Source organism: Coniophora puteana, assembly GCF_000271625.1.
Source record: "Coniophora puteana RWD-64-598 SS2 unplaced genomic scaffold CONPUscaffold_3, whole genome shotgun sequence".
Classification (NCBI taxonomy): Eukaryota; Fungi; Basidiomycota; class Agaricomycetes; order Boletales; family Coniophoraceae; genus Coniophora; species Coniophora puteana.
The window spans coordinates 923,263-934,973 of record NW_006913055.1 but is presented as its reverse complement, the minus strand read 5'-3'; the positions used below and the strand labels follow the sequence as shown (position 1 = coordinate 934,973).

The following is an 11,711-nucleotide window of genomic DNA, read 5'->3' as shown; positions in this document are numbered from 1 at the left end:
TTCTTTGCTCTCAGCAATATGGCGGAGTTGCGAGAGCATATGAGCCTTCGCAGCATTGTTGGTGCATGCAGCAGTCGCTCGAGCCTCAGAGATGTCAAGCATCATTGACATACTACAACGGTATTCACAGCGCCAACGCTCACAAAAACACTAACACAAACATCCCTGACGCTAAACGCACACAATCTCGCAGCAATATAAATATTTCTGCTCACTACAAAAGCCCTCAGACGAAAATCCAGCTCCTCCTACATCAATATTTCCTTGATCTCCACCCATCTCTTCTATAGCCTGACGTTGTTTTCAATGATAACAAACTAGACTGCGCAGGCGAACCCATTCACGAATGGCCTCCTCAAGACTCACAGCACGCGTAATCATTAACACCCCAACCTCCCTGTACATCTACGGCATTGTCACGCCACATCCGAAAAACTCATTCTTCTTGCAGCAGCGCACGACTCTTCGATATCTCCGCGTCCGCTAGTATCATATAGAAATCAAAGTCGCAGGTGCGGTACCGGCACTCCTTTGGCCTGGCGGGACAACTCGGATAATCGGATACTACTTGTATACATACGGGGGCGGTCAATGCTGGTCGACGAGGAAACCAAAAAAAACCTTGTCTTCCTTCCAAGAGCGCACGCAACCACAGTGGGCTCAAGTCAACATAAAACAACACACGGGCATGCTACACCAACAATAACATCCCCAACCCAATCCATCGCAAAAACGTGGATGGAAACACAAACACGCACTCAACGTTCAACATTCATTAACCACATCCGAGGTATGTTCGACGGGTAAAAACAGACAAGCAGCAACAGACAAAACGACAAGTCAAATCAAAATGAAAAGACAAGTCAAGAGTGTAGAACAAAAACCCTAAACAAGGTAGGGGAGTCACGTATCAAAAAAGTAATCCTAATCAATCAAACTGTTCGTCCATCTCGGTCCGTAAGTAAAGAAAGTTGTCCAAAACCAAAAAGTAACCAGACATAATGCCCAAGAGTATACATTCCGAGGGAACACCGTAGTGCGTTTGTTGCTATTGCTATTGCAGATAAAGGAATGGATAGATGAAAGATCGGCTATGGGCGATTATCGCTGGCGAGAGTGGGAAGGGTGGTCGCTGTCGGCGAATTTAACAGGTGGGGAGCGTGAGGTTCTTGAAGTTTTTGCTGGAGAAAAGGGGGTCAGCGTCGTTCGTCATAAGGCGCAGTAAGATGACGATGTCAAGGCAAACAGCCGTCATCACCGAGACCAAAAATGGCGACATCAAGCGTGTAAATGGATGAGAACGCGAAACGCGTCATAAAAAGAGGCGTCCCATGGATTCCGCATTGCCCGCCATTCTCGCGTGGAGCGAGGACCCCGCTCCATGTACATCACACGTAAAAACACGCAGCCGCATCGAAGATGAACAGTGGACACGGAAGAAGAGTCGCAAAATAGCCACAGCACTGAAAGCGAAAAGAAAAACCGATACTCAAACCAAAACACTCACTTTGAATCGAACAGACCCCAATAGCCCTCGACACCGCCGTACTCGGCACCCTAGAAAATAAATGACATCAGCAACGATGTTCCAAGTATAAACACGGCACCAGGGCGGTACGCTAAAACCACCCAAGAATAGCCGCGCCAATCTTAGAGGACTAAATACACACCTGCCACGGCTGATCCATATACTGCGGACGCAAAAATAAAACATCAGAACACCATCCAGGAAACACGAGCAAGAGGAGCCGAAAAAGAGAACTGCTGCGCACCTCAAAGAAGAAATAATACGTGCCGTTCTTCGTCGCCTGGCACGCAAAGTTGTCGATGAAAATCTGCAGATTATCCACGCTCGCCGTCGACGGCCCGTCGTTCGGATTCGCGTTCAGCGTCGTGCTCGAGCCCGTCGGCCAGCCCGTCTCGCCAATGTAGAACGTCGGGTCGTTCGCGACCCCCTTGGCCTGCGCGACGTCCGTGGTCTGGAAGAAGTTCCACGTCCACCCGGCCGCGTCCTGCACGGACTGGTTCGCGAACCACGGGTGCGCGTTCGCCATCGCGTAGTCGACCGACTCGAGCACCTGGTTGTTGAAGTACGAGCCCGCGTCGGCGTTCCCGATGGGAATCTTCTTGCTGAGGCCCATGTTGTCCATCGTTGTGCGCGTGTCGTTGATGAGCGGGATGAGGATCTCTGCGGCCTGAGTGCCGATGGCGCCATTCGGGCTCTGGTCGGACGCGCTTTGAGCGGACATGTAACTGTTATTGCCAGAACCGCAAGTCAGACATACGCAAGGAGTGACGAGAAGAGAGCAACGCACTCGAGGACAAACTCGTTGCCGACGGTGATACCAGCAACGTTATCAGCTCCCCACATGTTGATAGCATCGATGATCTCCTGCTTCTGGCGGTAGTACGCCGTGTTGTTGTCGCCCACGGCAGGATAGTTGCCAAGCCAGACATTCATGTTGACGCCGGTCTTCTTGATGGCCTCGAGCTATACACGATCGTCAGCATCAAGGCACGCGACGAGTCGATCCCCGATATGAACGGAACTCACCGTAAACGAGGACTGATTGCAGTCAGAGCCATAGAGACGGATGTTCTGCACGCGGACAAGTGCTAGGTCAGCACGGGCACAACAGACCAAAGACGACCACAACCAATGAGGACGTCACGCACCGTTGTCAGCTGAGACAGCAGCTGGATATCCTCAATGACCGAGTCGATCGTGGCTCCGCAGTCGGGGAGCTGGGAGCCCAGAGGGGCGTACGCGATGCCCCAGAAGGACTGCTTGAGCGCGGAATTCTTGGGGAAGCTGGCCGCGTTGTTGACCACGTCCGAAGACGACTTCTTCTTCGACATGGAGACGCCTACACCGACACCGACGCCAATGGCAACAGCAACAACTGCGACGACGCCAATGACCTGTAATACATTCGTGCACAGAAAGGAGACAATGCATGAGCCCCTGGTGAATGGAAACGGAAAGAAAGGAGGACGCACGATCCACTTGGTACGGCTGTTGCTCTTCTCGGTCTTTTCGAGCCACTCCGAGTTGGGCGCGGCATCGAGGTCGTTGTAGTTGGTTGGAGCAGGCATGTATGGGACCGAGTCTGTTCCTCTCGTTGGGGTGGAGAACGGGTTTGAAGCAGCAGTAGGGACGGATGCCTGGGAGAGGCGGGAGGGGGGCAGGTCTGTGATGGAGTTGTAAGGAGAGTGGTGTATCCCGGAGAGGCGGTGCGGAGGCTGCTCAGCAGGTCAGCAGGGCTTTGATATAAGGGAAAGAGAGAGGTAGAAAGTTTGGAGTGGAAGCGAGCGGATGGAGCGTGGAGGGGGGTCGAGTCGGAGACGATGTATGGGAAGGTTGCCGTGCATTCCAGCCATACATATTTATATCCCACCCCTCGATTCAATACTTCTGCCCCGGCCTCGCGGCTGCCCAGTGGCTAGGCAACAACAAAGAACATATAAAACAAGAAGGCTCAACTTACAGGCACGCCCCCGGGTCCGTCAAAGTAGTCCTGAAGGTCCGAATTCGAGTTCATCGGCTCATCACGGTACGGCCTCTGAATCTCTTGCATCGAGTAATCGTGGGACATGATCGCCGTTGTCTTTTGGTCGTCGAAACGTGAGCAGGAGACGGGGATGGAGACGAGGGCAAGCAGATGACGGTTGGTGAGACAAGGGCAAGAGGGATGCGCGAGAACGAGCTAGTGGTGGTGAATCAGCTGGGCGACGTAAATGTGGGCTGTCTGGCGCTTGCTGTGAGCTTATGCTATAGCTTGCGCGTCCCGTAAACGTTCCCTGGCCTGTGCCTGCCTTGAGACAGATTCAAATGGTCAAGAAGAAAGCTCGAATTCCGTCGGACGCTCTATCCATTAATAGCTTGCTCGGCCGCGCCTCTGCTTGCCCTTATTCTTGTCTCTGTCGACCTCCCAACGACTGCCTGGAGCCTGCTGCGCAGATCATTCAATCCTTCTGATTCCACTCGTGCATGCCTGAGAAAGACCGTTTCAACGGAATCATGCAACTATCATGCAGTCCTCCGATGCACCTCGCTGCCGCCAGCGTTTCTGCACGGAGCTCAACGGCCGGAAGCAACTAGCCGAAATTGATCATCGCACGCGTCAGGTTAGACGTCAGATCACCTTCCCAAATGGGATATGTCACCGATCTTCGCGATCTTTCCTCGATATCTATCTGAAATATCTTTGTCGCGATGGCAGAAAATAGCAGCCGAGGCGGTGGTTGTCCATCATCAAGAACAGCTGCAACTGCAACACCGGTCGAGATATCGTGCATATACGATCGCCCGAACTCCTAATCAACAATAACAGGTACTGTAACATGAACGTAATGATGTATACTATATGAGCGTGAAACGGCGAATCCTGTCCGTGCGCGACTGCAATAGCCAGGCAGGTATACGACGTAAGTGAGAGGTGTATCACTACATAAACATGTACAACTTCGTGAGTGCGTACGTGCAAAGCCAAGCATCCCAAACGTTCGAACTGTGATATATAGAATAGCTAAGCTAGCGACCTTGAAAAGACGGCAATGAGAAATCTGGCATCGCATAAAAGATCTGAGCTCTGCGCAACATTACGCCCTGGGGAGGCCGAGACGAGTATAGACAGGCAAAGTTAGCAATAGCTATAGCGAGCATGTCGGAGTGGAGGAAAGCGATCGCGCGCATCGAGGGAGAATATCAAGGTACGTAGGAAGGGCTGTATCATGAAAATCAAGAACAAGAACATAAAAAATCCAAACAACATCTGTCCGTCAGCAGAGCAAGTTAATAAGACAGACACACAAACGGCCTGGGTTGTGTATTGGCACAACGCGAAAACGGTATTCTTCCACCTTCGCAAGGCGAGGCACAACAGCACCCCAGTTTCCGCGAGCACAGATTGCCCACGACACCGACTCCACTCCTGCTCTCACCACCTCCCACAATGCAGTGTTCGTCCGCGCGCCGTGGAAGGATTTCGTGGGCTCCCGAGACCGCACCGTCTACACGCTGTCCAATCCACCCTTCACCTCGCCTCTAAAGATCTCGCCTTTTCCCTCTTTCCTCCTCCCCTCGCCCTGCTAATATATCTCCTCCTGCCCTTTTCCTCTCCACTCTCTAACACCACAGAAACCAGCATCTCCCCATGACACTACACACTGAGCACGGCTACGACCCCACCTCCGGTCCATGTCCATGCCCGTGCCCAGGTGCAGGCGGATGAGGCACAGGCGCCATCCGCGGCTGCGCTGACTGCCGCTTCTGCTTCCTCAGCACCCGTGCGCGCTGCTTCTCCTCGTCGCTCCTTGGGGCGCCGACGCGGCGTTCGCTCGGCAGCGTCCGGCTGCGCGACACGCTCGCCCCGCCCGCGCTGTCGCTCCGCCCGAGCGGTGGCGTCCCGCTCTCGACGACGGGCGAGAGCCGCTCCGCCGCGGTTGCTGCCGCCGCTGGCGCGGCGAGCGGGGTGTTGTCTTCCGCTTCTGCGTCTGCGCCTTCAATATCAAGAGGAACCTGTATCAGCCCGCACGAACCACGAGGACGATAAGATATAATGCTTACCACTCCGCTCCCGATCCACCGTCGTCCTCCTCCTCGCGACCCTCTTCTTCAGCCCCCGCCCCTGCTCTTGTCCCTGTCCCTGTCCTTTCACCTGCCTCCACTCGCCCACACCCCCACGCTCCTCGTCCGAACTCGGCACAACCACAAAATCACTCTCATCCCCCGACCCCGACGCCATATGCACATGCCCAAGACCCCGCCGCTGCCCAGGCACAAACCTTCGCGGCCCGCTCCTCCCCCCGCCCGCGCCCGAGTCGCTCTGATACGCCGCCTCCTCCGCCATCCCCACGCGCGACGGCGCGCCCAGGCTCCCTGTGCCCGACGCACCGTTGTTCGCGCCAACCCCGATCCCCGGATGCGAATGGCTCGTCGCGATCTGCTGCGGCGCCGCGAGCCCGTGTCCGTGCCCGTGCAGCGCCTGCGATCCCGACCCTGGTGCAGCGGCAGAGGATGACGACGCGCCAAGCTGCAGTGCCTGCGCGCCCGCGCCGACGCCGGCGGTGTTGGTCCCCGCCGTAGGAGTTGGTGGCGGGGGAATGTCGAGCAGGAACCAATCCTGCTGCTCGATGAGGAACTCGAGCACCCGCTGTGAGAGCGCGTGCTCGTGCGGCGTGAGCTCGTGATTTGGATGTGAGATCAGTCCGGGGCGGAAGATCACTGCGAGGTCTGTTTGCGTGCCCGAGTCAGCAGGGCTCGGATTGGCACGAGAGGGAAATGCTCACTGGTGGCGTTCATAAGGTTCTTGTCGCTCTTGCGCGCGAAGACGGAGAGGAGGTCGAGGACGTAAAGAAGGAGGTATTGGTTCGCGCGGGGCATCTTCTGGATTAGCTTCTTGTAGGTCGCGATTACTTCTTCGTGGTTGCATGGTTGTTTTGCTACCCATACCAAACAAACCAAGGTAGAGTCATGTCCCGGTTAAATGTGGAGATAAACAGAACGATGTCACAATCAACATCCAAAAAGTGCGATAATCTCAACTGTGCTTACCCAGTGCATCCCGAAACTATACCCAGAAGTTAGTCGTGTGCGTATCATAACATTAGAGTTTGAATATCCAAAATCGAAACACGAGCGCGCAAGAACGTGAAAAGAAAGAGATTGTCCCATCAGGGAATAACATGAGCAATCCTCCGAAATGAAGCGGCAACTCACGTGGTGGTACAAATCATGTGGTATGACAGGCTCCTAATCGGTCGCACAGACAGAACCGGAATGTAAGTTGGGCCGAATAAGCCAAGAAAAGCGGCGCAGACGCACGGGCATCTGGGTCAGGTATCGCCTGAACACGCTCGCGACGTCGTGCGTCGTGAACTGCTCTTTCTTCCAATCGAGGTTCTTCCCGTACTGTATACACGCATACATGCACGCCCGTGGTTCATGTTCATTTGTACGTCGACGTCATAAACCCGAGCGCAGGCATTCAGATAGGCGCCGAAGCGAGAGACGCGCGGGATGAACCAAAGTTTTTAACAGGCGCAAGGTTTGACGGGATCACAATGGTCCAGTGGCACGCGTCCGGTATATGCGGCGTTTGTCCAGCACAGGTAGACGGAGACAAAAGAGCAAAAGCGTCCGGGTTCAGTTAGTTCCAAGGCGGTACGCGAAATGAAAGCGAGACGAGGCGTGTTCGGCAGCATCAGCGATAGGGCACGCGCGTCGACGAGTAAGGCGTAGCGTGAGGTGTAGTCAATGTTGTATTTGGTTTGGAGCGAGGTATGTGCCCGTTATCAGGACGAGGCGATGCGCGGGCATGGCGATAGTGGGAGTTGCGGGTCGCAAGTCGCGAGATATGACCGAGCAGCGCGAGGTGAGTGATAGGTTGTGACGTGTAGACGTTATGCGCAGTGCGAGGGAAGCAGGGTGTTGTGAAGGTGAGGCGATGATTTCAAGGCGTGAATGAAGGAGGGAGGGAGATGAAAGATTAGTGAAACGGTGACCCAGCAACAAAGCGGTGATTTACGCACTCGTGGTGGGGTCTCAAATGCCATCTGCAAGTCCCGCATACGTTTGGTCGAACCGCTCACGCGGAATGTGCCCTGTACTTCAGTAGCTGCGGAAATGCATGGACGGGCAAGTGAGGTGTATTGTGAGCCTAAGCTGGACTTGATCTAGGAAAGAGGGGGAGGGCGTACCATTCTCTTTGAGGTAGAGGCCGCTAAACACATGTCAGACGTTGTAGACGCGATGTGAGGTCAGAGATCGGGGCAGCCAGGGGAAGGGGAGGAGCAGGTGAGGAAGAAACGTACCACTTCGCGACAACAACTGGTATGTAACCCCAGACGTACAAGCTGCCGTTGGCATTCGCTGTGGATATCTGTACGCTGGCGTATCTGAGACTCTCTCTCAAAGGTTTTCCAAACACGGGGTGATCCTCGTCGTCTGAGAGTGCTATGGTAGATAGATAGGTTAGTAGTAGGCAACTGATGGCGGGTGGTGGAGCACAGGGGCGAAGAGGGGAGATGGGCGAGTGGGGGGACGGAAGAGCGAGCAGTGACATACGCTTGTGGGGATCTCTGTACTTTGCAAACTTCTGAGCATTGGTAAATTGGGTCCACCACTTGACGAGGGACGCCTTTGTGGGGGCCGATGGCGGGGGACTCTCGTTGCGAGGCATGTCGGTGCCGGAGCGGGGCGGCTGGGTGGGATGTGGTATGGGCGTAGGAGTAGATTCTGGGTCTCCTCCAGCAGCAAACTGGCTAGTGCTTCGAGCGTGGCTGCCCGGCTGTGCAGAGGCCGAGTGTGGCTGTCCGAGGGCTGGGTAGGGGACTTGTGCGTCTGTCTGTGGCTGCTGGAGGGTCGTGCGAGAGCGCCGTCTCCACGGGCGGAGGTTGGGAAGAGGGGCCAGGGGGAATCGCGTCTTGGGTGTATTCAGTTGAGGAAGAAAGGGGGAACTATCCGAATGAGAGAGAGAAGAAGGAAAAGTACAGAGCCTCGTTACACTTTTCCTTGCCCACACCGCGCCTTGTTCAGATCTCCCGACACCACCAATCTAACATGTCACAGCCACGCGGGGCCTGGGCTCCACAATAATGACATATCGTCCCCGGTCCCGGTTTCTCTCCTCCCCCCTCGTCCAATTGCTGCCCTCGACGCTCCGCTCACCCAACTCTATTAGAACCCGCGTGGTCCCGATCAAAAATAACAACCATCCTCCCGCACGACGAACTCCGTCACGAACGTCACCAGCGCGCATCTTTTGCCTCCGCATGGACGTCGACAACTATGACACCAGGTGATATTGCCGCGCTTTAGGGCACGGCAACGCCCGTCACCCCTCCCTTTAAATTGTCATCAGAACATGTAATAGATGACACCAAGTCGTACTTAAATTGCAGCTACATGGTGTTTCCAACAGCATCAAATACTTTTCAAAACTACATGAGAATAACATGCTGCAAGGGTAGTCAAGATTAGTAGAGTCACTGTCTCAAAACCGACAAACATATCTTCATATGGAACGCTGAGACAACAAAACCTTTGCGAAACCTCTTGAGTTTGACGAACATGGACCCTTTAGTGGGATTTGTAGCAAGATTGAAAACACCGAGGGATGATACACAAAACTCGATTGTAGCGCAGATAGCATTATCTTTGCGATAACATAAACGACATTGACATTGACATCGTATGAAGACAAAAAAGATGACTTGAGTGAGGAGCACACAGGGTGAAAGGAGTCGACACAGGCTACGTTCAGCAGGTGCAACAAATGGAGGAAGTGGAGAGAGAAAGTCTCAGAGGATAAGGTTGGAATGAGAGAGTGTGCGAATAGGAGGACTACCATAACCTGCTACAACGCGCCACGCTCACGATCCCTATGCGTAACGGACAAGAGCAGAGGTAGGCCAAGTTTAGGAAACGGTAACGTGACACAATCGATTTTCTCAACTCCCCGCCAAAAAGTGGAAATAAGAGCACCCCTCTAACCCTGTTACCCCTAAGGGTAACGGGAATATCCCAGTCATTGTGGAAAGGCACGTCATATGGCGCAGTAAAGCCACAGCGCTATCTTCCATTCCTCTATCTTTACAGACCAATAGGCATCAATAGGCATCAATGGCTTCGCTAACCTCGACGCCGATGACTCCAAATCATCCCTACTAAGCTACTGGTTTGGCGGTGAGCACTGCTATACGCAGCGGTTACGATCTCAGTCTTCTAATGCGGTCGGTCCAAAGACGCGCTAGACATATAAGACCAGACCATTACGCTCGTTCTCACCTCAAACTTCATGTGGAAGTTTATGGTACCCGCAGCACGAGAAAAAGCTCTATGGATTGGACTAGTAAGTTCATGTGGTTTCGTGATATCGTGATGTTCTCCATTAATAACAACTTGGCTTTCAGTTCGTTATTCTCTTCGCATGTGGCGTAACCGTCAAATTTTTTACGCCAACGGTGTCCACAATACGCTCTCCTGCTGAAAATGTCTACAAAACTGACTTCCCATGCTGGACAGGGAAGCGCAAATGGTCCGACTAAAACTGCGCGTTGGGCGTGTCCCCGCTCTCTGTGCATTGCTGCAAAGCCCCGTGTTAGCTCGTTTATTACAGGGCACGTTGGACAGGGTGCTCACCGGACGTCCCTCGCGCGCCTCGCGTCAAAGAACTGGCTCGACTTTGTCTTGAGGCCATCTCCACGAGAAGTTGTAGACCCGCCGCCAACGTCCCACTCCGCCCGAGCGCTAATTGTCGGTTTTCCACCGTCATGATAGATGTCGCTGCCTGATCCCAAGGATCCGGTGGACATCGACAAGAGTCTATAGGTGTCGTCCCCCGATTTGTTTCGCAGACGCGCGGTTGCCGCGCGGGAAGCGCCACGGAAAGTGAGCCTCATTTCTCTAAGGTGGGCTCTACCGGTAGCCGGTGGGCGATGGAAAAGAAGTGGGCAGGTGTAAGATGAGAGTATATGCCTCTGCGGATATGTGCCGAGTTACATATACGCAGCAGTTGGTGGCTGTTAAATTGTAACGCCCAGCTGAAGGGCTCAGTTGATAGTTACGACCATCTGTACGACTTTCTGGGGCTCGTCCTTTTACCCGAGCCACTAGTCGAGAACCTGTAGTTGTTTTGCGACTAAGTGTGCTGCTATCTAGCTTAGTTCAATTTTAGGCCAGGTTAGCTGTGGGAACTTGCACTGATTTGCGGAGCGGTGGGATTCGCATTCAGTTGCGACGTATTCGGAGCAAGACTCGGTGGTTTTGTACCGACGCTAAACCTGAACTATTTGACTCACAGCCTCCCTCGTTGGCGGGTGACCTCATAGGCCCATTTCCAGGGATATGTGTACTAAAGCGGATGAACTAGGTTACAACTATCGAGAGTACTAAGTCTGAACGATGCATGCCACCAACGAGCCCTTATGAACGAAAGGTCGCAACAAGCTGCTGGGCGTTTCAAGAATATGAAGCAAATGTTTTAGGTGGAATCGGTCCAAGTATTATACAGGGGCAGCGAGATAGCCATGTAGTATGGCGAAATCGTGTTCTATACAAACACCATTACAATGGTGTCTATCATATATCCCCCCTGTCGGTGCTAGAAATATTTATAAGAACGGCTCGTCGCTGGGACCAAAGAAGTGAAACTGCATAGCTTGAAAGCGTGCAACCGGTGTGTGTCCGTTCTTCGTGCATAGCAGCGATACGGGCGTCAAACACACCGGGGGGGCTCAAGGTCAACTTGGCCTTGAAACGTTTGACTACGAAGTATTTTTACCATATAGCTCAACCTATGACCAAAGACCGCCGGCACCTCGCACTCGTACTGGACTCCATTTGACGCAGTAAATCTGTCCTATTATGATTTCGTGCCGACTATATTGAAATGGAAGGCGAGTTGGCTGGTGTACTTACCCGACGGTCCACCCAAGCTTTACATCAAAGAACTGGTCCGACTCTACCTTGCGACCATTCACGAGAAATGTATCCCCGCCGAACCCATGTCAATCTATCCGAACAACCCTCTCTGAAGGTCTGATCCACGATAGATTTCGGTTCCCCTCTGCAGAAAGGGCCGGTGGACGTCAGAAGGGCCAGGTAAACATCCTTTCCAGACTCGTAGTCTCGCCTTGCAAGCGCGCGGTTCATCTGAGGGAAGAAACCCGGAAGATCTTCATTTGTCAAAGGGGCATTGATGACACCA

The 11,711-nt window shown here is 53.5% G+C and overlaps 3 protein-coding genes across 3 annotated transcripts; 1 reads left to right on the top strand and 2 right to left on the bottom strand.

Annotated features, from left to right (window-relative positions):
* Positions 1-628: 628 nt before the first annotated feature.
* Positions 629-3,695, bottom strand: CONPUDRAFT_80393 (glycoside hydrolase family 17 protein). Its single transcript, XM_007767282.1, has 9 exons — positions 3,489-3,695; positions 3,001-3,243; positions 2,677-2,922; positions 2,555-2,599; positions 2,316-2,491; positions 1,773-2,253; positions 1,671-1,691; positions 1,508-1,557; positions 629-1,181 (listed from the first exon to the last, which is right to left on the bottom strand). The coding sequence occupies exons 1-9, from the start codon at positions 3,594-3,596 to the stop codon at positions 1,145-1,147; spliced, it is 1,407 nt and encodes a 468-aa protein (XP_007765472.1). The 5' UTR covers positions 3,597-3,695; the 3' UTR covers positions 629-1,144.
* A 680-nt stretch (positions 3,696-4,375) lies between these two features.
* CONPUDRAFT_80392 (uncharacterized protein) lies at positions 4,376-6,078 on the top strand. Its single transcript, XM_007767281.1, has 2 exons — positions 4,376-5,502; positions 5,570-6,078. Exon 2 carries the CDS (start codon positions 5,754-5,756, stop codon positions 6,021-6,023), a length of 270 nt encoding a protein of 89 aa, XP_007765471.1. The 5' UTR covers positions 4,376-5,502; positions 5,570-5,753; the 3' UTR covers positions 6,024-6,078.
* Positions 6,079-6,104: 26 nt separating this feature from the next.
* CONPUDRAFT_99439 (Rho GTPase activation protein) lies at positions 6,105-8,217 on the bottom strand (the record flags this gene model as incomplete). The annotated part of the gene is made up of 9 exons (XM_007767529.1): positions 8,069-8,217; positions 7,816-7,957; positions 7,702-7,724; positions 7,534-7,619; positions 6,827-6,913; positions 6,722-6,754; positions 6,557-6,572; positions 6,292-6,444; positions 6,105-6,235 (listed from the first exon to the last, which is right to left on the bottom strand). Coding segments are annotated over exons 1-9 (786 nt in total), but the record flags the coding sequence as incomplete, so codon positions are not given.
* Positions 8,218-11,711: the final 3,494 nt, after the last annotated feature.